The sequence below is a fragment of the Phodopus roborovskii genome, unplaced genomic scaffold (assembly GCF_943737965.1).
Source record: "Phodopus roborovskii unplaced genomic scaffold, PHOROB, whole genome shotgun sequence".
Lineage (NCBI taxonomy): Eukaryota > Metazoa > Chordata > Mammalia > Rodentia > Cricetidae > Phodopus > Phodopus roborovskii.
In genome coordinates, this window is record NW_026125804.1 from 180358 (window position 1) to 205821 (window position 25464).

The 25464-nt window shown below is 38.5% G+C and overlaps 1 protein-coding gene across 9 annotated transcripts in view; it reads left to right on the top strand.

Moving 5' to 3' along the window:
• Window positions 1-14038, top strand: part of Phf8 (PHD finger protein 8) — an 87257-nt gene extending 73219 nt beyond the window's left edge. For all 9 annotated transcript variants that reach the window (XM_051178673.1, XM_051178676.1, XM_051178672.1 and 6 more), the window contains 4 exons: window positions 240-335; window positions 6642-6751; window positions 10442-10784; window positions 11596-14038. In XM_051178673.1, the coding sequence (XP_051034630.1) occupies window positions 240-335; window positions 6642-6751; window positions 10442-10784; window positions 11596-11684 (638 nt within the window). In that variant the 3' untranslated portion in view covers window positions 11685-14038. The remainder of the gene's footprint in view (window positions 1-239; window positions 336-6641; window positions 6752-10441; window positions 10785-11595) is intronic.
• Window positions 14039-25464: the final 11426 nt, after the last annotated feature.

Genomic DNA, 25464 nt, shown 5'->3' on the forward strand with positions numbered 1-25464 from the left:
CAAAGGTGAGCCAAGTAATGTATCCAAATAAATCAGAGTTGGGTGAATGTAGGAAAAGGACTTTGATAACATAGGAAAGACACAAAATGTGAGATATTTAGGGACCTTCTGCAGTTGACTGAGGAATAAGTAAATGAGTATACTTGAAGAGGAGTAGCGAAGGACTAAAGTATGTATCATTCTATCATTCCCATTTTAGATAAGAATTCATTTTTTCCTGCTTTCATCTCTCCCTACAGTCTATCCATCCCTGGAGTCTGATGATGATGACCCTGCTTTGAAATCGCGACCCAAAAAAAAGAAGAATTCAGATGATGCTCCATGGAGTCCAAAAGGTAATCTAGTATCTGTATCTTAAACTCTGCAGGTGCGATCAGGTGAAAAAAAAAATAAAGTATGAAATACGTACAAGGAGGTCTTATTCAGTCATTCATTTGCTTAGTCAAAAAACATCTGTTACATTTACTATCATGTTAGGTTCCAGAGCTAAAATGATTGTGTGACACAGTTTATGTAATCTACCCAGGAAACTCATAGCTGTTATTTTGATGTCATATGGCTTGAGATGAAGGAAACCAGGAAAAATTCAATAAGCCATCTAGGGCTTCTAAGAACATTCAGGTGGCCATCATCCCAACTCCCCATGGTAATTTTGTTTCCAAGGAGGAAAATTTTGCTGACTCTTGGTCTCTTTAAGAATCTCAAGATTATCACCTACTGATAAATCATCACTAAGGGAGGGAAGGAAGAGAGGGAAAATGGGTCACTGAGTTCAACATAGAATTTTGAGAGATATTTTTAAAAATAATAATTTTCTTCATCAAACTTATTGGGCTGTTTGCACCTAAGCATTTGGGAGCTTTTTAAAATTTGAATATGTATAATATATGTTTCTATGTGGGATGTTTAAGTGTATGTGTTCACTTGTGTGTGATTGTTCATATGTGCATGCAGTTGTGTTTATGTAGACTTGAAAGAACAACTTCAGGTTTGGGCCCTTGTGTTCTACCTTGTTTGAGGCAGGGTCTCTTGTTCAGTGCTGCAATACACCCTGCTTCCAGGGATTCTTCTGTTTCTGCCTCCATCTCACTGTGGGCATTCTGGGATGCTCATTACCACAGCCATTTTTACATGAGTTTGGGGATCCAAACCCAGTTCTCGTGCTTATGTGGCAAGTGCTTTAGCTATTGAATTATCTCCCCCAGCCCATGGTACTTTTGCTGCTAAACAAACTACCCAAACCTTAATGGCCTACAAGAATATTTACCATGTCTCATGATTCTGTAGCTTGGTTAAGATGCAATCTCAGACAGCTTGATTTTAGACTAGGTACCATAAAGATAGCTATGTCATTTTTCCACACACTTGTTTATCCTCCATGAGGCCAGTCCAGAATTTTTCAAAGAAAGGCAATGGAATTTCCAGCAGCAAGAAAGAATAAACCTCAATATACACATACTTTTCAAGCTTCTACTGTGTCATGTTTCCTATTGTCTACAGCAAATTGCATGGCTAAGTTTATGATCTTTGTAATTCTTGGAATGTGTTTAATGAGTGAATCAGCAGTATACAAAAATCAGGATTATTTTCTCTATTTATTCCTATAGTTGTAACCTTTAGTTTCTTCTATGAAGATAAAAACTTTTGACTAGTGTACTAGAAAAATGTGAAAAGTAGTAAAAGTAAAGAAAATTATGAAGAAGTAAGATATCCAGGATGTTACCATTCAGAAGCAGCCACTGTTAACATTTTGACATTTCCTTCTAGTGTTTTGCTTTTCTATCATTTTTTTTTCTTTTTCTTGTTGAAATAACACTATAGGGGGTGAGACTGTTGTTCAGTAGTAGAGTACTTACCTATCATGTGAGACCCTGGGTTTCATCCCCAGAACTAGGGAGGGAGGTTTAAAATAATACTGTGTATAATAAAACGTCATACTTTTTTTGCTTTTTAATCAAAAGTAGTGTGTGTAGCAAATAAAATAATATGGAGGATTTTAGGTTGAACAGCAGTGCCCATTCTGCTTTTTCTACTTTCAACTCTATTCCTCAAAGGCAGCATCATAGCTTTTATTTTTCCTGGTAGATGCTTCCCAACTCACTAGTATTTAAGTACCACAGCCTGCAGCCCTAGCCCAAGAGAAGTGGGGTAGAAGGATCAAATGCTTGAAAGTTTGGGCTTTCAAGATGGCTCAGCATGTACATACCACCAGGCTTGATAACCTCAGTTCAATCCCTAGAACCCACATGGTAGAAGAGAATTGATTTCTGCAAACTTTTCTTTGACCCCTCCACAGAATAAATAATTGTATACAGAGCTAGTTCCAGGACAGCTAGATGTTACACAGAGAAACCCTGTCTTGAAAAACCAAAACTAAATAAATAAATCAAAAAAATTATTTTTGCCAGGCATATGTCTTTAATCTCAGCATTGGGAAGTAGTGGCAGGCATATTGAGTTTGAGGCTGCTTGATCTGTATAGTAGTTTTCAAGCCAGCCAAGTCTATATAGTAAGGCTTTTTGTCTCAGAAAATAAAGTATTGCAGATTTAGGGTTACCCTGGATTACATGGTGAGATTGAAGTCAGTCTGGTCTACATAGTGAGACCTTGTCTCAAAGAATTTTTACCACATTTCTCAATTCATCAACCCAATTTCTATTTCTCCTTTCACCAATTTCTGATGTAATTCCTACTATTTTCCATTTTTTCTCAGTTGTATTATCAAAGAAATGCTATCTCTAGTAGCTAGCTAAATAATATGTAAAGGCAGTGGGGAAAATAAAAATTGTTCATTCTCCGTCTGCAATTACCCTATTTCTAGGTCCCTGTGATGCCTATGCCTGTGCTGGCCAAGGCTCAATCAAATAAAAAATAGAAACACTATAAAAGTTCATGCCCAGATCTCCCCTGTATGGACAGTATCTCGGATTTAGAGACAAATGTTTCAAAAGATGTGTGGGTTTTTTTTTTTTTTTTTTTGGAGGCTGAGCATCTTGTTTCCCAGGGTAGCTGTGAACTCATTATATAGCTATGGATGACCTTGAATTTATAATGTTCCTGCCTCTACCTCTTGAGTGCTAGAATTAGAGGCTGTACAACCACACCTGGTTTTAGGAGGTATTAGAGGACCCAGGGCCTTATGCATTCTAGGCAGTCACTCTTCCAACTGAGCCACATCCCTAACTATGGTCATATTTTAAAAGCACTACTGTAGACTGTAGAGGAATATTTAAGATGCCCCAATATCTGTAAAACACAGTTATGTGTTAGTATTTTTGCTGGCTTTGCTTTTAGATCATGTTTTAAACAGACAAAATATCACCCTTAAAGAATTAATTTCAGCTGTTGGTGGTAGTGCACGTCTTTAATCCTAGCACTCGGGAGGCAGAGGCACATGCATCTCTGTGAATTTGAGGCCAGCCTGATCTACATAGTGAGTTCCAGAACAGACTCCAAAGCTACACAGAGAAACAAAAAAAATTAATTTCAATCTCCTGCATAACCAGCTTAACAAAGTGCATGTGGCAGTAACTAACCAACCAAGGACTTTTATAACACATCCCAGAAATTGTCATTTCCTCCTGTACTTTTCTCACATAACCATAGTCCTGCTATATATAACAAAATCAATGATTATTCATTAATTACATGACAGCTTCTAATTCCAAGCACATGAACAACTTGTGAGTGTTGTTTGATCAAAACATTGTGTATTTAATGGATCTAAAATGGAGTCTAAACAAAATCCATATGGCATTTGACTGTCATGTTTTTTAAATCACTCTAACCAATATAATCATCTAGATCCATCTATTTGTTTTTGTGTGACATTGCTGCTTTTTGAGAGACTGGGTTATTTGTGTAAAATATTCCTTTTTCTCTTGGCATCATTTCTGTCCTTGTCTTTTTTAAACTCTCAAAATACTATGAATAGTTTGCTTGCTTATAATTTCTTAACAACTCAGATAATGCTGTGAATTGGCTATTTCCACATGGTTTTATGTTGTTTCACTATATTTGTCACTAATAATATGAAAATTCATACTTGGAGTTGGGTGTGGAGGATTTTGCCTTTAATATCCATACACAGAGAGAGACAGGTGGCTTTTTGTGAGTTTGAGCATAGCCTGCCAGGTCTACATAGCAAGTTCCAGGGCTACGTTTGTAAACAAACAAACAAAAACCCAAAAGTTGGTGCTCTCTCAATCTCAAAAGTGTAGCTTTTTTATTTTTTTTTTTGGGGGGGGTGGGCATGCTTTTTGAGACAGGGTTTCTCTGTGTAACAGTCCTGACTGTTTGGAACTCACTTTGTAGATCAGGCTGGCCTCAAGTTCACAGAGAACTTCCTGGCTTCTGCCTCCCAAGTGCTGGGATTAAAGGCATATGCCAACATTTTTGGGAGTAGCTTAATACTTAGTACTATGCAAATATCCAATTCTCTAGAACCAAATGTTTCATTAGGACTTGCAAACTTCGGATTTTTTAGGTCTATCATTCATTCTACATTTGTAAACTGGCATTCTTGTGTGTATGTGTGCCTGCCTGCCTGACTTCCTGCCTGTGTATGTTCATATGTGTTTGGGTACATGTTTTAATGGTTGTTTCCTTTTGTCTGGCTATTCAAAACATGCTTATCTTTCAAAAGTATGTTATAGGACCATTTGGGATGACTCATCAGATAAAGGTTCTTGGCACCACACCTAACAACCTTAGTTTGCTCTCCAGGACCCACATATTGGAAGGAAAGAACTGGCTCCCACAAATTATCCTCTGACCTTCACAAATATACCATGGTATATATGCATAGCATAAGTGTGAATGTCAAGAGAACTTCAGCATGAATGAGGAAATTGCTAAGTCTATGCAAGAATAAGGACCAGAGCTCAACAACCAGCACCCACATAAATTAAAGAACAAAAGCAAGCATTAATGATGCATACTAATAATCCCAGTGCTGGGGAGACACTTGGTCATTCATACTGGGCTATGTCCGTCATTGCTTTCCACTTTGTGGGAGGCAAAAATCTTTTGTCATTTGCTGCTGCGTACCCCAGAACACTTGACCTATCTTTCTCTAAGAGCACTGGAATCAAGGACAAACACTACTCCATCTGACCCTATGTGGGTTCTGAGAATTTGAACTCTGGTCTTCACACTTGAGGAGTTAGTTATCTCCTTTCACCTTTATATGGGTTCTAGGGACAGAACTCAGGTTGTCAAGTTTGTGTTGCAAGTGCTTTTTCCTGAAGAGCCAACCTCCTAATCATCTTTTTAGATAGGCTCTCTCACTAGTACCTGGGGCTTGCTGATTGAATCCTCCTTATTCTGCCTCCCCAGCACTGAGGCTACAAGTATTCATTATCAATGCTTATTTTTCTGTTTGTTTGTTTGTTCTTTAATTTATGTGGTGCTGGTGATTGAGTCTGGTCCCCAGGCTTGCACAACAAGCACTTTACTGAACTATCTCTTCAGCCCCAGATGGGATTTGTTTGTAAAGAAAATCTTTCTTTCTTACCTGAGGATATTTGTTTCTCCTAGAATATGCTTATTGAAAAGCATAAACAGGTAACAGTTTCTTTTTAAATATTATTTTAAATATTATTTTAAAAAGTTTTGCCATGATCTTTAAGAACTCATTTTTTGGTTGGTATATATAAAATAATAATCCCCAATAGGTAGTATGTACTACATATCAAGTTACTTGCCCAGATTATAAATTCTGAGAGAGAAAAGATTATTGAGATCTCCTTTCCTATGAGAGATTTTATATCATACTTTTGAGGGGTAGATTACTTTCAAATGGGAAAAAAGAAAAATATATTCTCTACGCAGTTCAGAAGGTAAGTATGAGTATGGAAGGAAGGAAGGTGTAGTATCATCCTATGGGAGTGTAATAAGGAAGCCATCAGTCTGGAGTAACAGAAAATATGGGTGTTTAGTCTGTTTTCTGCTGCTATAATAGAGTATCACAACTGGGAAATTCTAAATAAAAGTTTATTTTTCTCATGTTTCTGGAAGCCGGAAAATCTATGAGCATGATGCTGACATGGTTCAAAGCCTCCATGCTAAATTGTCCTATAGGTAGAAGAAATCACATGGTAAAAGGGTGGGGGAAGAACATAATTCACTCCTACAGTGATATCATGACCTAATTGCCTCTTAAAGGTTCTTCCTTCTAGCCTGGCAGTGGTTGTGCACACCTCTAATCCCAGCTCTTGGGAGACAGAGACAGGGTGATCTCCGTGAGTTCTAGGCCAGCCTGGTTTACAGAGTGAGTTCCAGGACTGACTCCATAGCTACTGAGAAACCCTGTCTCAAAAAACCGACAAAAAAGGTTCTCCCTTTAAATGATAACTAAATTTCCACATGAATTTGGAGAGGCCATTCAAACCATAGCAGTAGGTACAGAAACAAGGTTGGGAAAGTAGGCAAGCCAGGAACAACAAGAACATAAAAAGCACATGAACAACTATAAATGGCAGTTCAAGGGGATTAATTTGTATTCGTGTGTGCCTTGGTCATTAAATAGGATTTTGTGAAAAGCTAGAAGCAAGAAGATCAATCAATACAACCACCTTTGGGGGTAGTCAGAAGTTGGGGGATATATTTGACAAATAGATAACATCCTGTTTTCCTTGCAGCCCGTGTGACTCCAACTCTGCCCAAGCAGGATCGTCCTGTTCGTGAGGGCACCCGAGTGGCCTCTATTGAGACAGGTTTGGCTGCAGCAGCTGCAAAGCTTGCCCAGCAGGTAAGTGTTGATACCCAACCTGTGACCTTGCTACTGATAACTTAGAGCCTCACAATTCAGACCTTTAGGTGGTAGGATCCTGCTGGCAGTATCCCAGCCCCTCTTATATCCTTTACATCACAGCTCTATGACAAGCTACTTTCATAGGCTACATACTTGACATGACTTAGGATGAAAAGGGGGGCCAGAGAAGTGTCCTTGTTGATATGACTTACTCTTCTAAGTATATAAAATCCCCACAGATGGAGAGGGAGGGTCAGGGTTTTTTGTTTTGTTTTTTTTTACAGGTGTGGTCCGTGGTAGGCCATGCATGCCCCATACCCATGTATAATGGACAGCATTAATTTGAATCGGTGGCTTATTTAAAAGATAAAGAGGATATGAAGTTGGGAGGGAAACATGATTGGGGAAAATCTGAGGCTTTGAGGGTAGGGGAGTTAGGGGTGAATATGATCAAAATACATTGCATTATCTTCAGATAAAAAAGACTAGATCGTCATTTGCCATTAAATTTAGTCCTGAGGAAGTGACTCAGTTGAGTACATTTAAGTTTTGAGTCACCCACCAGTAGTGGAATTTGGCCTTTTATAAACATTATTACCGGATCTTCATCCCCTGCTTCTCAAGAGAACAGTATTCACCATTTTTCTTCCAAAAAGGTCACCTTCACTGAATCATTTTTACCTCCTAGCATTAGTTTACAATGTGTTTTAACATGTAGAAACCCTAGGAACATTTGGAGATGAAGTTTTTGGTTCTTCAGTAGTGTCCACATAGCACCTCATACCACACTCCTTATAGCTTAGAGCACTATTGAGCATTTGCTTAATGTTAGACATACCTATGTACAATGTCTATATAATATGTCCAGTAGTCTTGAGTCTATGAGGCTCACTCCAGGATAAGACAGCCAGTAATTGGAGGAGACAAGATTCAAACTCATATCCTCTAACTTCTGGTTTCATGCTACTTGATTTTTCAGTAAAGTGGAATAGCTAAATGTTTATATCTATTATTAATTATATCCAATATAAGTAAACTTTAAGAATTACTTTTCATATGGTTATATAGAGCTATAAAGTTTCTAAAAATGTCCTAGAGACTATTAACTGGGAGCCAGCAGAAATCAAGCAAGTCAAGTGGCTCCTCCTTGACTAAAATTTTTCCATGTCATTTATCAGTGCCACATAAGATGTAACTAATAAATAAAGGTTTTCTATTACTTTAAGCAAAAGTGTGAAACTACTCTTAGTGCTTTTTAAGGAGGAACTAATATTTGGGTTGATGGAATTACTTCAAAGAGACTTTAAAGTTGGGGGTGGTATTAGAGACATTTGGGGAGGATTGGGGAACAGGGAAGCATTCCAGGAAAAATATTACTCCTTGCCCACTTTTGTGTATTCTATAGTGACTTCTCTCTAATCACCCCTGACTTGCCATCAAGTATACATCCTTTGTCAACTGTACTCCACTACAGTGTTCATGATTTAACCTATGTACCACATGCCTTCATGGGTTTAGCATAAGCCATTTCTTCTGCCCATTCACATCAGCATTTTATTTCTTTGATCTTCATCTATACTTCTGTATTGCATTATCTCATAGTGCATTATCTCATAGTACTTAGGATCATAAGGACATTTTACATCCTTTATTAGTATGAATGTATTTCATTTGTTATCCTCATTTTAATAACCACACATGCTAAATCAATGTTGGAGTGGGTGGGTGAGTGAATGAGATTTTTCCGGATTGGAGACTTCATGTTCTGACATGAGTATAATAAGTAATAGTTAAGAAGTGAAGCCAATGTGAGCGAGGCTGGAGAGTGCCCCAGAGGTTAAGAGCACTGGCTGCTCTTCCAGAGATCCTGAGTTCAATTCCCAGTGACCACATGATGGCTGACAATCTTCTGTAATGAGATCTGGTGCCCTCTTCTGGCCTGCAGAGAATACATGCAGATAGAGCATTGCATGCATAATAAATAAATCTTTAAAAAAGAAGAAGAGAAGGAGCCAAGCGTTGGTGACACATGCCTTTAAATCCAGCACTTGGGAGGCAGAGGTAGTAACTCTGTGAGTTCGAGACCGACCTGGTCTACAGAGTGAGTGCCAGAATAGGTTCCAAAGCTACACAGAGAAACCCTGACTCGAAAACAAAAAAGTTGATTCTGGGGCCTGAAAGATGTATCTGCAAGTAAAGGCACTTGCTACCAAGCATGATGACCTAATTTTGATTCCAGGATACTCAGGGTACAAGAAGAGAACCTAAACCTGCAAGTTGTCCTCTGACCTTAACACTTGTGTCATGGCACCACACCTCCCATACTCACTCGAATAACTTAGGACTGGAGAGATCTTCCAAAGGACCTGGGTTAAATTTTCAATGCCTACATGGTAGTTCATAACTATAACTCCAGTTCTAGAGGATCTTGCACACACACACACACATACATATACATTCAGGCAAACACAAATGCACGTAAACCAGAGGAAAATAACTTAGAATTGTTGCTGTAGTCTTATCCTTAGAATGGGAGTATAATTCTTCTCATCCCTAAAAGTATTAAGTGAATAATTAAAGAACAGTGCCTGACATGCATTACTAATGGCATTATTCTCTTCCTCGAGAAATTTCTCTGATAGCCATAGCATAACAGATCTTCTGAAGGCAGGTTTAGGCTTTTGTTACCAAGAGAAAGCTAAGAAATATAGTCATAGAATTTGGTATGTATGGCTTAGTGGCATTTCAGAAAGTAAATTTATTCACATGGTCCCAGGACCAAGGAACTCAGGTTTTACATGCCCATTATCCAGGTACCTACTACACAATGGATAGTAGATCCATAGAGCAATAAGTGGATGAAATACAAGATACTAGAAGAAGTGACACAACTTCATATTCATGTATTCCATTCAAATTGAGATGTTTAGATTCAGTGATTAAAAGAATGGCAAGTCCCCTGTTTAAAGAACAAGATCAGTAAAAGGAAAAAGGATACAATAAGAAATAGAGAATAATAATTTAACTACTTGCTGAGTTCCTTTCATGAGTTATATATTTTTGTCATTATTTAAGCTTTCTAACAACTGTGAAAAGCAGGCAAGGTTAGTAACTTTAACCAAAGTCATCCAATTTAGGAAACAGAACCCTGGGTTTGAACTCAAATTTGTCTTATTCCAAAGCTAACACTTTACACTCCCAGTTGATTTTGAGAACTTTAGCAAGCTGGTTAGATACTAGATCTAACTACTTTTCCATGAGGGTTTGGGCTTAAGTTACTTAATGGCCTTGCACTTTATTTGTAAAATAAAGCGTTCTTTTCCCTTAGGACTGTTACAAGAATTAAATAAGAAGATAAAGTAAATAGAGTCCTTAAGCTGCTAGTGTAAATTTAGTTATTAGAAATGCCCATAGTTCACCAAAACCCAAGTCAAAATCATTTACAGTTTTCTTGCTATGGTACTATTAAGTGGTAGTGATGAGTTAAGAATAGATGACACCAAGAAATTACCATAGGCTTTGGAAAGGCCTTTGTTGTAGGTCCATACAAAGCAGATTTAGAAGGATTGGGGAAAGAAGTGGCAGAAACTTACTGACCATTATCTCCTTACTTTCTGGGAAGTTTTTTTTTTTTTTTTTTCTTTTCTTCACTCTTTAATCTCCCTTCTAATTTGGCTTGTATTTTAGGAGCTGCAAAAGGCTCAAAAGAAGAAATATATCAAGAAGAAGCCTTTGCTAAAGGAGGCAGAACAGCCTCGCCCTCAAGATTCCAATGCCGTCGTTACCGTGTCTGCACCAACACTGGCTACTACTACACCCCAACCTGTCACCTCTTCCTCCTCACCCCAGCCACCTCCTGAGCCTAAACAAGAGGCTCTGTCAGGAAGTCTTGCTGACCATGAGTATACTGCTCGTCCCAATGCCTTTGGCATGGCTCAGGCAAATCGAAGCACCACACCCATGGCCCCTGGAGTCTTCTTGACCCAGAGACGTCCTTCAGTTGGTTCCCAGAGCAGTCAGGCAGGACAAGGTACATGACCCAAATGGGAATTAAAATGAGCAATCTTAAAGCTCCCTGATCTAATTCTTAAGTGCTCTAGTAGATGAGGACACCAAGAAGGAACACTGAAAGCCAAACTTCAGGTGCTTGTATTTGAGCTCAATAGGACATGAAGAGGTGGTCATAGTGGAGGATGGATTAGAAGTAGGTAGTGTGTACTTCCATAGATTCAGGAAGAACTGGAGAAACACAAACATAGCACATCTGATCAGAGTAATGAGAGAGATGATAAACAGAAATAATGGTTTTGATCATGTAGGATGTGAGAAATGACTTGATGTGGGGAGACAGAGGCATGGAGGAGAGAATTCATACCCTCCTTTTCTACTCATTGGCCAATCCCTGGAGTATGGATATAGTCAAGAACACTAAGTTTGGTGTAATGTTTAGGATTGACTAGCGTGGGAGTTTCTAATGAAAGAAGACCCTGAGGATAGCACCCTTAGGGAACTGAAATGTAGTCACTAACTCTGGTGGCCAGGATAACATGAATGACATAGAAGCATATTGACCTCCTTACAGAATTTTCTAAGGAAACTGATTAAACTCAAAGAAACCAGTGGGGAAAAAGAGCCATAAAACTACAACTATAGTGTTACAGTTATCAAAGAAGGAAGAACAAAGCATGTGACATTGAATAGAAGTGGTTAAGGAGGGTTCCTGGCCCTAGGAATAAGGATGAAGAACCTTTGTTGGGACAAACAAAGGAGGGGGTTGTGCAAGCACAGTTGGCACTAAAGTTGCTCTTAAAGCCTCTGCTTACTTTGCCCTTCCTTTACAGGAAAGCGTCCTAAAAAGGGCCTGGCCACAGCAAAACAGAGACTTGGCCGCATCCTGAAAATCCACAGAAATGGCAAGTTACTTCTGTGAGCCAAGCCCCACCGTGTCCTACTTCACCCCCTTCACCCCCATTGCCTTCTTCGTTGTCAACTCGGGGCACTTGTGGATCCTATAAGCCCCGGACAAGGTGCATTGTCCTGCTTTCTTGGGACTGACCAAAGGCACGGACTATCCCCAACTCCCCTTCTCACTTCCACTATGAGTACCCTGCCTTCCTTTTCCTGCTCCTCCCACATATTTCCCTCCCACCTTGTCTGTACTCTTTCCCGTCCTTCCTCCATATTGAAATGAATGATGAGGAGCAGCATAAAGGGAGTCTGGGCCCTTCAATTTCCTCGTCATGAAGTGAGAGGTCCAATGCTCAACATTTGCTCCAAATCCAACCCTGTCTCTAAGCCTGACCACCTCCGCCCATTTTCCTATCCTTTCCTCCCAATCTGGTGGATATGCCCTGCCTTCAGTCTTGTTCCTGAAAGAAGATTGTGGTCTTTATCTCCTTTTGCCTCTTTTCATGAGGAAAATGAAGAGGGCCTTTACTGTCCTATTATGGGCCATCTCCAGAGCTGGCCTAGAAAAGCTGACTTTGTCTTTTGGGGAAAAAAGGAGATTCCTGTTACCTTTCAAGGTGGGAAGGAAAACAGACCATGACTGTTGCCTAGCCCACCAGAGGAGACTACTTTTGTCTGACTGCACATGAAGCCCCATGATGATCTTCAAGAATTTATCTGTATTTTGAGGACCTGTGGGACATTATCACCATAGCTATAACTGGGTTCCAGCAGGTACAAACCCATTTCCTAGAAATCCAAAGTACCTGCCACATTGATAACTCTGGCTCTATAGCCTTCTCCTGCCACCTGTACCACAAAGCACAGCCTGGACCTAATGGAGAGGGTGTGGTGAGACAACCTAACCCTGCAGGGTCATTTATCAGGAATCTCCATGCTTCTTTCCCCATCTGAGGTCTTAGTCTAAAGAAGACTTCAGGACTCAAATCTTCACCTTTGGACCTTTACTCTTCCAGACCACAGGCCAACATTCAAGCCTAGTGCAGATACGAGTCTGAATTTAGAAACGATGCCCATCTGGGAAGTAGATCTTCTGATCTACTTTTTTTCTCCTTTCCTTCGTGATTGTCACCATTTTCCAGACAGTGCCCCCACTTCCCTTTTGTCTTGCCTTACTGGCAATCTGGACTTGATGGAGACTGCCCCCTCCAAAAAAACCCATTTTGGCACTGCCCAAGTGGGAGTGTCTTCTACCTTCCACTCGTCCTCACCCCAGCTTGCCTAGTGCTTTTGGGGAATTTAACAGCTATGATGCAGACCACAGGGAATTTGTGAGGCCTCTGTGTTATCTTTATGTTTGTGCTTCTTTCTTCCTTTCTTTCTTTCTTTCTTTTTTTTTTTTTTCTATAGATCCACCCTTTCCATCCTTCTTGGAAACAGGGGTACTTTAGTATATTGCTTTTTCTACCTTGGGGACCCCAGGGGCCAAGCAGTTCTCCTTTAGTCACACCAAAGGCAAAAGGCCTGGCTACCTCCCCCTTAGCATGTGAGGTCCCTACTCCCCTCCTTTCTACTCAGCTTTGCTTATCTTGGAGATTTCAAGGCAGTAGTGGGGAAATATGGAGGAAGCAGGAGAAGCCTCTGACCCTATGTAGACTAAAGCCTGACTGTTGTCAGCAAAAACAGGTCCCCAGCCCTTTCACCCATTGAAACTCCATCTTGATCTTTCAAAGGCAGCTAATTGCTAGCACCCTCTCCCCACCCATTCCAGGCCTCGTTTTCCCTCTGTTTCTTTGTTAGAAGGTTCTGTGGAGCTGAAACCCAGCCTCTGATGAGGCTTGTTTAGTTTAGTTGGGTTCTCAGAGTCTCCTGTTGTTTTGTGTTGTTTCCAATGAAAAGCAAGTTTACCCTCAGAGTTATGCTTTTCCAAAGAAGCTAGTGTGTTTGTTGTTATTGTTGTTGTTGTGTTGTTTTGTTTTTATGTTTCAGGTTCTAAGTGAAGTGAGGTGGAGAGGAGTTGGGAATAACCAAGGTTTAGAACATGGTGAGATAGTTACCTCTAATCTGCAATCCCCAGCAGAGAGCTGGGATACGATAGGAGGGCAGAGAGGATTTCTATTCACCTTTAATATATTTTTACAAAAAAAGCAAACAATTTAAAAACAAACCCACCGCTTCTGTACATGTCTAAATATATTTTTAGAAGTGGGTAGGATTGTGATTTCTGATGCAGGGCCTTTTTATAAATAGGGTAGAATAGCATCCAGATTTTTCTGTTGTTTGTTCCCCTTGTTTTTTCTTATGTTGTGTTACTAATGTAATTTATATATTTTTTAGATCTCCCTTTCCTGTAGAGATAAAAGTGATTTATCTTGACAGTTTTGTTGCTTGAGATTATTATTATCGGTGGTGGTGGTGGTGGTGGTGGTGGTGGTGGTGGTGGTGGTGGTGGTGGTGGTGGTGGTGGTGGTGGTGAGGTATGGGGTTCAAGAAGTTACTTGACTTTTGTCTCTCATTCAGCACTTTATCAGTGGGCATTTCCCTGGTACACAACATACCTGAAGTATGAATTTGGCAGGATCCTGTCCTCAAAGGCACAGTTTTAAACACATGCCATACATAATTAAAAGCAAAAAAAAGCAGGAAAATAAAAGGTACAACAATTCAGTGATCCTGAGAAGTTCGATGAGAGTTTTCAGTAGTTTTCATGACATTCTTGTTCATATATATATAAAACTTTGATTATATTTATCCCATAACACTTTACTACTCCCTTCCCATTCCTGCTAGTCCCCTTCTTCCCAATCAGTCCCCCTTCCATTATCATGTCTTTTCTTTCTTTGGTAGCTACTGAGTTTAATTAGGACTGCTTACAGAAGCATGGGAGGGAGGTTATTTACTGGAACGCGAGTACCTTACCAGTAAAGAAAACATCTCTTCCCCAGCAACTATCAACTAACTGCATTCATATCCTTAGTGATGGGTGAAGCTTTGTAATCCCCTCCCTCTCCATGCCAGAAGGCTGACCCTACCTTGTGTCAAGCATAATTGACCCCATGTCGGGTTGACACACAAATGTATCATTAAACCATAACCATTCCCTTTTGTTTATTCCCAAGATCTCATGTTTATCATAATATAAAAATGAATCTAACCTTAAAAATCCCATAGTCTTTAAATTTTCAACACTTTAAAAGCCTAAGTTCTCTTTAAAATATATTCTCTCAACCTTGGACTTATGTAAAATTAAGTTGAAATTAACAGGGAAGAACCACAGTAGTCACAATAAAAATCAAAGCAAAACCATCCAGCAGTATAATCAAATTCTGTAGCCTAGTGTTCCATATCTGTGATTCAGTCACAATCTTCTGGGCCCCAAAGGGATTGTGCAGCTTCACTTACCTGCTTCTGTCATCCATGGCATACTTAGCATGTCTCATAAGTTCAGGTCAGCTCCAACCCACTCCTAGTATCTATTTTTGTGCTAGTTTGCCCTCTATTGCTGTGATTAAGACTATGACCAAAGCAACTTGAGGAATAAAGAGTTCATTTCAGCTTACATCACTGAGGGATGTCAAAGTGGGAACACAATGCAGAATAAAGCAGAGGCCATGGAGGAATACTGCTTATGGATTGCTCCTCGTGATTTACTCAGCCTGACTTCTTATTACAGCTTAGGACCACATGGAGGCAGGCGCTGAGGCAGTGTCAACCACAGTAAGCTGGACCATCCACATCAATTTTTAATTAAGAAGATGCTCCACAGATTTGCCCACAGGCCATTCTAATGGACACAATTCCTCATTTGAGATTCCCTCTTTCCAGATGTCTAGGTATCTTGTCAAGTTGACAAACACTAGCAGACTTAACCAATTTCCTCAATATGGAAATAACAAAGTAACTTTTAATGTAGTGAGTTTTGGTACCAGCCTAGTTCTAGAACCTGTATTCCTAACAACCTGTTATAACACCTCTTACAGCCATTTTTTAAGTGTTTGGTGTCATTGAGTTAGTGTACCTAGTACATCTCATTTACTTTTCTTAACAATGTGATAATTAGCCCTATTTTTCATAACATTAATATTTATTGCTTTATATGAACACATTGCAGTCTACAAAATCTACTTTACAGAAATTTAAAAACTCTAAATATCAAAAGGTACAGCTGAAGAAACAGGTATAAATTTGACAGCCAGTAATTTTGACAGGGAAGTTGCAGCTTGCATGACTTTAAATATGTGAATTTGAAAATATTTAGAGTAGTAACCATTGTGCTTTGTGTTGATCTGAAAAAATATAACACTGGCTGTCTAAGACGCATGTTCAAAAATATTGATTCACTTCACAATTTTGTAGAAATCATGATGGTCTGTGTCCCCTAAAGCTTTAGTCATTTTAGCTCAGGTACATTACTGAAATAATTACTAATTCTCCCATGTTTCACACCAATGCCATGTGCATAGAGCATAATTCAGAAAGAAAGGTGGAATGTTCAGAAAAGCAAGTGAAACGTTAGGGCACCTGTGGGCTCTTCTGAGACGGTTTCCTGTCAACCTCCTAAGCACTCCTTACACCAACAGTGAGCTAATAATTAGCCCTAGTTTTTAGTTAACAATACTGAAATCAGCTGGTGGTCTTCCACAGCAGGATCTGCCTGGTTCCAAAACCCATCCTTCTCCTTCAGTGTGTTAGAAAATCATTTTGAACCTCAAATCCAATAGATTTATTGATTACCTGTTGTGTGTCCACCGTGTAACACAGACAGTTGTATCCTGAGGAATACCTCCAGAGTGATCAGAGGTAGGTGTTCTCTGTGAGTTTAAGGCCACCCTGGTCTACAGATTTGAGTTCCAGGATAGCCAGGGCTATACAGAAAAACCCTGTCTTAAAAAAGGAAGGGAGGGAGAGAGGAAGGGAGGAAGGAAGGAAGGAAGGAAGGAAGGAAAGAAGGAAGGAAGGAGAAGAACCTTACTTCCAAATCACCAACACCCTGACTGAGTTCTGTGGCCTGGGCAGGCTTATTGGTATCTGTCCATCATCTGTTAAGGAAAATTTTGAGCATAATATAATCCCCACACTTGGAAGGCAGAGGTAAGCAGATTTGTGTGCATTCAAGGCCAACCTGGGTTTACATATCTAGTTCCAGAGCAAACACAGCTACATAGAGAGGCCCTGTCTCAAGAATCTAATATAAATTTGAACCCAATTTAAGATTTTTTTTTCTCTTCAAGGTTTCACATCTATTTCATCCAAATGACTACTACTAGGATCTCACTATCAGATTCTTACTATCAGAACAGTTTGGATAGAGAAAAATGTCTGGCACACAGGGAATGATGTCTTCTGATAGAAAATGAGACAGTGGAGGATTTTAGAATCTCTGCAGGAATAGTGGGCTAGTTTATTTTTGCTACTGATTCCCACCATCTCTGAAAGGGTAAAGCACTGTTACCAGCTTCAAGTCAGAGAATAGAAATGAGATTTGATCTGCTTACTACCCAGTATAAGCAGGAGATCCCATCAGTTCAGAGGCTTCTGTCTAAAAATGGAAGGTAACAATTTCCTTAATTTCAGTCTACTCTCTTTCCAGAACTTAGTTGAAGTGTAAGTCTTGCTCAATGACTAAGTAATTTTGTGGAGTGTCTTAGGGATAGGTGTATGTGGAGAAAAGTTTAAGGAATTTAACTGTAGCTATAACTTCAGGGATAAGCAGAATTTCTGTAAATATGTAGTTTGAGAAGGTATGCAATCATAATTAGTTTTAGGACATAATACTTAATTTAAAACATGAGATAATGGAAGATAAGTAATTTTAACATTTGTCAAAAGACCTGATAATCCCATCAATGACAGCCATTGAAAGATGGAATGACCCTATAATTACTAAAGAAAATTAATTCAAACTCCTTCCCCCAAATCTTCAGGCTCAGATGGTTTTACTAGATAATTGTAAGAAGTCTTTCAAAAATTAACATTTCTACACAAGTTCTTTTGAAAATAGAAGAGTAGTAGGTGGTGGTTTTCCAGTAAATCCTGTTCAGCTAATATTGCAGTTACCAATATCAGATAGTACAAAGAAATCAATGTGAGCATATATGTAAATATCCTTCATAAAATATTAGCAAATAGAATTCGCCAATATATTAAAAATAAATTATGAATAAGTGGAATACATTTAAAAGGTGCTTAGTTGTTTTTTTTTCAAAATCATTCTAATATGCCATATAACTAAGTAAATTTAGAAAAGGAAAATCACAGTAGCAAGGTTCTGTAGGCCAGGAAGACAGAAGAGTTTCAGCATGATTGTTTTCTGGTGAGGACCATTGTTTGTTTTTGTTGTTTTAAATCATTGATTTTAATTACAGAAAACAAACATTTTAGTCACATAAACTGTTACTTTGACATTTTTACCATCTCTTAATTCTGTACAATAATGAAAAAATATCAAGATTCTATATCCATGCATATTCAAACAAAGTAGTGTGGAGAAATGACTCAGTGGTTATGAGTACTTGTTCTCTCTGAGGACCTAGATTCAATGCCCAGCAACCACACTACATTTTAACACCCATCCATAACTCCAGTTTCAGGGAATCCTATGCCCCCTTCTGACCTTCATGAGCACCAGGTATGCACATAGTACACAGATTGACGCATAGGTAAAAGTAAAGATAAATATGAGCTACACATAATGTATTTCTCAATTTCCACTGGCAGCTATAATGAATACTGTGCCAACTGTAAACTGGAAGAAAAGAAAATTGATAACCTAACACCATAAGGAAACCATATACTTACTCAAGAATCAGCTGCAATGGGGCTGGAGAGATGGCTTAGCCATTAAAGGCTAGGCTCGCAACCAAAAACGTAAGAATCAGCTGCAATGCTAAGTAGCATGGGACCTGCCGTGAAGTGTAGTTGATAACACTCAGTTTACAAAAAGCTTCTTGGCTAGGGGTAGAAATTTGTGAGAATGTCTCCTTAAAGCTGGGATTTTGTCTGGATTGAGCTTGTGCAGGACTTCTGCATGTTGTCACAGTCTGTTTTTAATAGAGAGGGCATGAAGTTAGGGGAGTATGGAGCAGGGAGGAGTTGGGAAAGAATATGATAAAAAAATATAGTATATGCAATTCATATAAATGGGAATGTATTAATGAAGATACTTCATATCTATATACTCTATAATCATACATAAATATTTCATCTTAGAGAATCCGCTGCTTGGTACTGGAAAAATGGCTCAGGAGTTGAGTTCTTACTGCTTTTGCACAAGTTTAGGCTTGTTTTCCAGCACCCATGACATCTGGTGGCTCGCATCACATATAACTCCAGCTCCAGGGGATCCTAAGGGCATCTTCTGGCTTCTGGGAATGGACACACAAATTAAAAATTATTTTTAAAAATTGTTGGCATGAGCTAAATGTGGTGGCACATGCCTTTAATCCAAGCATTTCGGAGGCAGAGGCAGGTGGGTCTCTGAGTTTGAAGCCAGCCTGGTCTACAAAGTGAATTCCAGGACAGCCAAGGCTTTTACACAAGAAACCCTGTCTCAAAAAAACAATACAAAAAAAATTGTTGGCATGCATGCTGACAGGAACCTGACAAACGCTCATACACACACATAAAATATTTTAAGGGAATCTGTTGCATGAATGCTTACAGGCAGGATCTGGCAAGTTAATGAGAATCACCTCAACAAACCAAGCACCTGTGCTGTTCAAATTTTGTATTCCAGAGCAACAGAGTATCTTTTTGTTGTTTAGCTTGCAAACTACTTTTCTTACTGTATCCTCATTTGATGGTTTGATGGGTAGAGGTGAGGCAAGAACATGTGAGAGATTTCTTATAAAGGTAGTAATCTTATCTGGAGGGCCCCACCTTCATAACTTTATCTAATCCTGGACATCTGACAATCTCACCTTCTAAAAATCCCTTACAGTATTTGGGACTTTAACAAATGTATTTGGAGTAGGGGTACATAAATATTCAGTCTGTGACAACTTGCTAAATTTGGTGTCTACAAAGGTATCTCATTTAATATTCCCGAGATTAGAAATAAGAATGGTTCCTATCACTATTCAGCTGCTATTGGGGTTCAAGCTTTAAGCTGAAGATCAGAAAAACAAAGCAGGTGGCCACTAGCTCTTACCTATGCTCAGACCAAAGGGATGATCCACAGACTGCTCCCAACTCACTGCTCCTCAGATTCACTCTTCAACATAACTAGAGACTAGCTCTCAGACTGGATGCCTCTACCTTTTATACCTCTCAAATCCTAGGATTAATTCACTCTCTGGTAGCCCAGGGTGGTCTTGGACTCAGAGATAAATCTACCTCTTAATCCCGAGTCCTGGGATTAAAGGTGTTTACCACTGCCCCCTGGCTTCCATAGCTAACTATAGCTTTCTGTACCCTCAGGCAAGCTTTAATAAATCATAAACGATATATAACTCACCATAGATGCTCAACCAATTAGCAAAGCATAGTAAGTAAAAGGAAACAATAAAGTTTTTATTTGCATATATAATGATGGTTGCATGCAGTATTCCACAAAACTTACAGGATTTCAGAAAGGCTGCAGTATACAAGGTCACATATAAAAGAACTGTAGTTCTCTTAACTAGAACTCTATACTCTGAAGATGAAATTTAAGAAGTATATAAAATGTGTAAATTGAACACAAAAAAATTCAAAATGTAGTGCTTAAGTGTATACTAAATCATAATCAGATCTTATATGATGAAAAATACTGATGAAAGATTTTTAAAGTTCTAAAAAAAATGTTCGTTGTTTAGAAATAAGGATAGCAGTTCTTCCAAGTTCATATATAAGCATAATGTAATTCTAATAAAAACTTCCATCATATCTTGATATTCACAAGATTATTCTAATGACTGGAAAAGCAAAGGAACTATAGTAGCTATAGTGTGTTGAATGTTGATCTTCAAAAAGATGTGTCTATATTTGAATCCCTGAAGCCATCATATGGCATTCATTTTGTTTAGAAAAATTGTCTTTGCAAGTATAACTAAGCAAAAGATCAGAAGAGGAAATCTGGATCATCTGAATGACCCCCAAATCTAATGAAAATGCTTTACTAAGCAGAGAAAAGAGGCACAAACGACATACCCATGTGAAAATGGAGTCAGAGATTGGAATTATGCAGCCACAAGTCAAGGAACACCTGCGACCTCAGTGATCAAGACTGATACTAAAGGGAAAAGAAAGGAAAAAGGACAAAAGTATAAAAGCAACAAAGAACACCATTTTAAAGGTGGGGGGTGCTAGAGTTACTGAGTAGGGAGAAAGTGAACCCTGAATGTGATGACTTGAGTTTGATCCCCAGAACCCATATGGTAGAAGAAGCTAACCAACCTACACAAGTTGTGAAGATTTCAAACATAATTAATACTCCTAGCAAGTTTTTTTTCATACATTTTGATCGAATTTTCTCCAATCTCTCCCATCTACCCAACCTAATGTTCTTTCTCTAACAACAACAAAAAACAAGCACACATAAATATGGAGTTTGTTTTGTGTTGGCCAATTATTCATTCTTGAGCATGAGGTCTGCACTGGAGAGTAGTTGATATACCCAGTGTCACCCCATTGAAGAAAACTGACTTCCCTCTCCTAGGAGGTATCCATTGCAAATGGCTTCTTGTCTGAGGGGGAAGATTTTGTGTCCATGTGGGATGTTTGGTTTGATTTTGTGCAAGTTTTATGTATGCTGCATTAGTCTGTAACTTCACATGTGTATCAACCCCATTGTGTCTGAAAAATGTCATTTCCTTGGGGATGTCCACCACTCCTTGCTCTTAGAATCTTTCTACCGCTCTCTTACACACAGATCCTTGCATCTTGTGGGGAGGAGTGTGATAAAGATAATTTAGGGCTAAGTGCTCAAAAATCTCAGTCTACACATTGCCCAGTTATTATTTCACCTATTCTGAAATAGGTTAGCCAGATGGCTTGGTGTAAAGTGCTTGACACCAAGCCTGATGATCTGATTTCCAGAACCCATGTGGTGGAAAGAGTAAACTTATTTCCACAAGTTGTACTCTGACTTCCACTTTATGGACAATTTCAAACATATCTAGTACTTAATACGTTTTTCATATCTGATAATGTTTAAGTTCTAAGAGTACATTTCTTTAAAATTAGACCATCATTGTCTTGTTTCTATTTTTAGAAGGATTGATTTCTGGTGTGTGTGTATGAGTGTTGTGTGGTGTGTGGTGTGTGTGTGTGTGTGTGTGTGTGTGTGTGTGTGTGTTTACATATATGTATATGTACCACATGCATGCCTAATATCTGTGGAGTCCAGAAGTCCTCAGATTTTTACAATGGTTGCAAGCCACAATTTTGGTGCTGGGAACGAAACTATGATTCTCTGCAAGAGCACTAAGCCATATGCTGAGCTCTCTCTCTATCCATTCTTGTTCCTTTTTAAAGTAAATGTTGATAGCTTTTTGTGGATATTACTATGCTGTGGATAGAACCCAACAAACACTAGTCAGATGCACTACCTACCACTGGACTTCACCACCACCCCAGGTTAGTAGCTATTTTAAAAAGTTATTTCTTAGTGCAGTTTCCTGAAAGTTTCTTTGCATCTCTCCATTTTTCATGTTAGGTATTTTCCCCAGATGCCTGATAATCTATTTGAATATGCTCAATTTCTTGTACTAAGGTATTCATAACTTCATTTATGCTTGATGGCCTCCATTCTATAGATTATCTGTTTTCCCTCTTGTAAGAATATTACTTTTTCTTCTAGGGCCTAGGAAATAAACAAACCACCCATTTCACAAAGTAAGGAGGGGATCTGGAAATCTAAGTGCTTCTTAAGCACACCTTCACTTGATATTTGCATGTAACTCTGCATTTACTGATCCTTTTAGGGGTAGCAGAAGTTCACTGACCGTTTTAGGGGTAGCAGAAGTATCCCAGTGGCATTCTCTCTTTAAATGGAAAAATTCTAAAACTCATATGAAATAACAAAAAAAAAATAATTTTGAAAAGAACAAGTGAATGACTCACACTTTCTTATTTTAAGAAATAATTCAAAGCTACACTAATGACAAACTAGGTGTGGTAGCTCACACATGGAATTCCAGTACTTGGAAGGTGAAAGCAGAGTGATCATAATTTCAAGGTCAGCCTGGCTACCTAGTCACTTCCAGGTCAGACTAAGTGACAGAGTGAGTTCTTGCCTCAATAACCAAACAACAAAAAAATCCTAGAGTAAACATAGTGTTGTGAAGGCATAAAATAAATATATAGACTGACTCTCAAAAGGAATTGAACATTGACATCTTTGTCAAGTGCTTTGATAACTAGATAAGACAGGTTGGACCCCGTCTTAGCAGTTTTTGTTGCTGTATTAAAATACCATGATCATAAGCAATTTAGGAAGTAAAGGGTTTGTTTTAGCTTTTAACCAAAAGGTCTCCCTCTATCATTAAGGAAGCCAGGCCAGGAACTAAAAAGAGGCCACATAGGAGTGCTGCTTACTATCTTGCTCCCATGGATTCAACAGCCCAGGAGTGGCAGACTCCCCACACTGATCTGGGCTCTCCCACATTTAATCATAAATCAAGAAAATATACCACAAGCCAATCTAGTGGGGTTATATTCTCAATTGAAGTTCTTTCTTCCTAAATGACTCTAGCTTGTCAAGTTAACATAAAACTAGCCATCACAAACCTCTACCTCAAACTATATACAAAAGTTAACTAAAATAAATCACATAGTCCAATATAGGACCTAAAAATAGTCAAGTCTTGTCTGTTTACTTTGGTTTTTTGCAATGGATTCTCGTGCTATAGAAATAACAAAGTTAATAAATTGGACTTCATCAAAGAATGTTATTAACAAAAGTGAAAAAATACAACTTAAAAAGAATTTGCAAGTAATATATGTGAAAATGTCATAATACACAAGATATGTAAAGACCTTTTACGATTTGAGAAGGAACTTTTTCAGTTAAAAGATGAACAAATTAAGACCCATTTCCCAAAGATATAGTCTACAAGGATATGAAAACATGCTCAACATCATTAGCTAGTATTATTTCTATACTTTTATTTCTAAAGTAAAAACTGCAATGGCTTGCCACTTCACACTGTATCAGATCAAGTAGACAAGATCAGTTAACATTCCAGTAGGAAACACAAATTGGATACAGTTACCAAACAAAAAACAAAACAAAACAAAAAAAGGTATAGGACAAAAGGGTGGAAGAGGGAATGCAGTTAAGAGTTGAAAGAATACTGTTCTTCTATCATCGCCATTCATGCACTTCTCAACCCAATTCAGTATGGTTTGTGCATGCAGTAATGCCAAAAGTGCTTCTGCTAATGTCACAGATGATGAGTTAATATTGTTCATGGAAACCTCATCAGCATTTGATAAACTTTTTGTCTGGTTTTCAACACATGGCCTTACATTCTTTCACAACCTATTCTAGGCTTTTGCTCAGAAACACTTAGCATCATTTTATATGTAAAACTCACATATTTCTTCTTTTCTTCCTAATCTTTTTACCTAAGCAATCTCACAGGCACATGCAAAACTAAGAACAACTTGTGAATTGATGAAATAGTGCTCATACGAAATTTAAGTAATACAGAAAAGTAGGCTGGAAAGATGGATCAGCCAATAAAGGTTAGGCTCATAAACTAAAGTAATACATAAAGGAAGAAAGCAAAATGATTACCTTAAAATATTGTAGTCCAAGATAGTAATTATTCAAATTAACTGAACACTCCAGACATCTCACAGTGAGTTAATCAATACAAGTAAGTTTTTCTATAGAATGACAGACTAGTAGGCAATTTTTCTCTTTCCTTTAGATTACATTTTCCTTTAACCTGTCTAGATATATTTTTTTCCTTTTCTGTGTTTACATGTCTTGCTGTACCTCTAGAATTCATGGACTTGCAGCACTAGTGGTGATGGTCAATAGTTACTTTTTTACTTTCCAAATTTATGGTACAATGTATTTCTAATTTAGTTTGTTGTGACTTACCTGATTTTTTTCTTTTGATTTTCAAGACCGTTTCTCTGTGAAACAGTCCTGGCTGTCCTGAACCTTACTGTGTAGATCAGGCTACCAGGCTAGCCTCAAACTCACAGAGATCTGCCTGCCTCTGCCTCCTGAGTGCTGGGATTAAATGTGCGCACCACTACTGCCTGCCTTTAACTATGATTTTTTTTCCTTTTCTCAGGAAGTAGTGGTGGTGGAAATTCTGATGTTCGACCATAATGTCTTTCCCTGGCAGCTGATAGATCAATTTAAATTTTCAATATAGACTTGTCCTTTGCTCTCTAGGTGCATACAACCAATAGGGCCATAAGTATCTATACTCCTATATATTGTAGCAACCAAAGTCCTTGACCTACTTAGTTAACATTTTCTGCCCCACATTTCCTAGTTAGGTAGTTTACAGTCACTCAGTTGACTTTAGGAAAGGAGTTTTAACTGATATAAATAACTGATAGTGTTCTTAATGCTCTTGGTTATTGATCTACCTAAGCATGGATGTGCAAAGAAAGCTAATATGATACAAGAGGAGTGCCACTGATGAGAAGTTTCACTACCTGAACATTATGTGTCAATTACATTTTATGGGGAACTCCTGAACATCAACTGTGAAATTATTCCAGAAAACCCAAAATTTCATTGTGACCTTCCAGTCTAAGTCTTTCTCTCCCATATTTAAATGAAAAACTCAGGTGGTTTGGGGGGTGTATGTGAGAGAGAGGGGGAGAGGATGGATGAATATTCCCATAGTCAT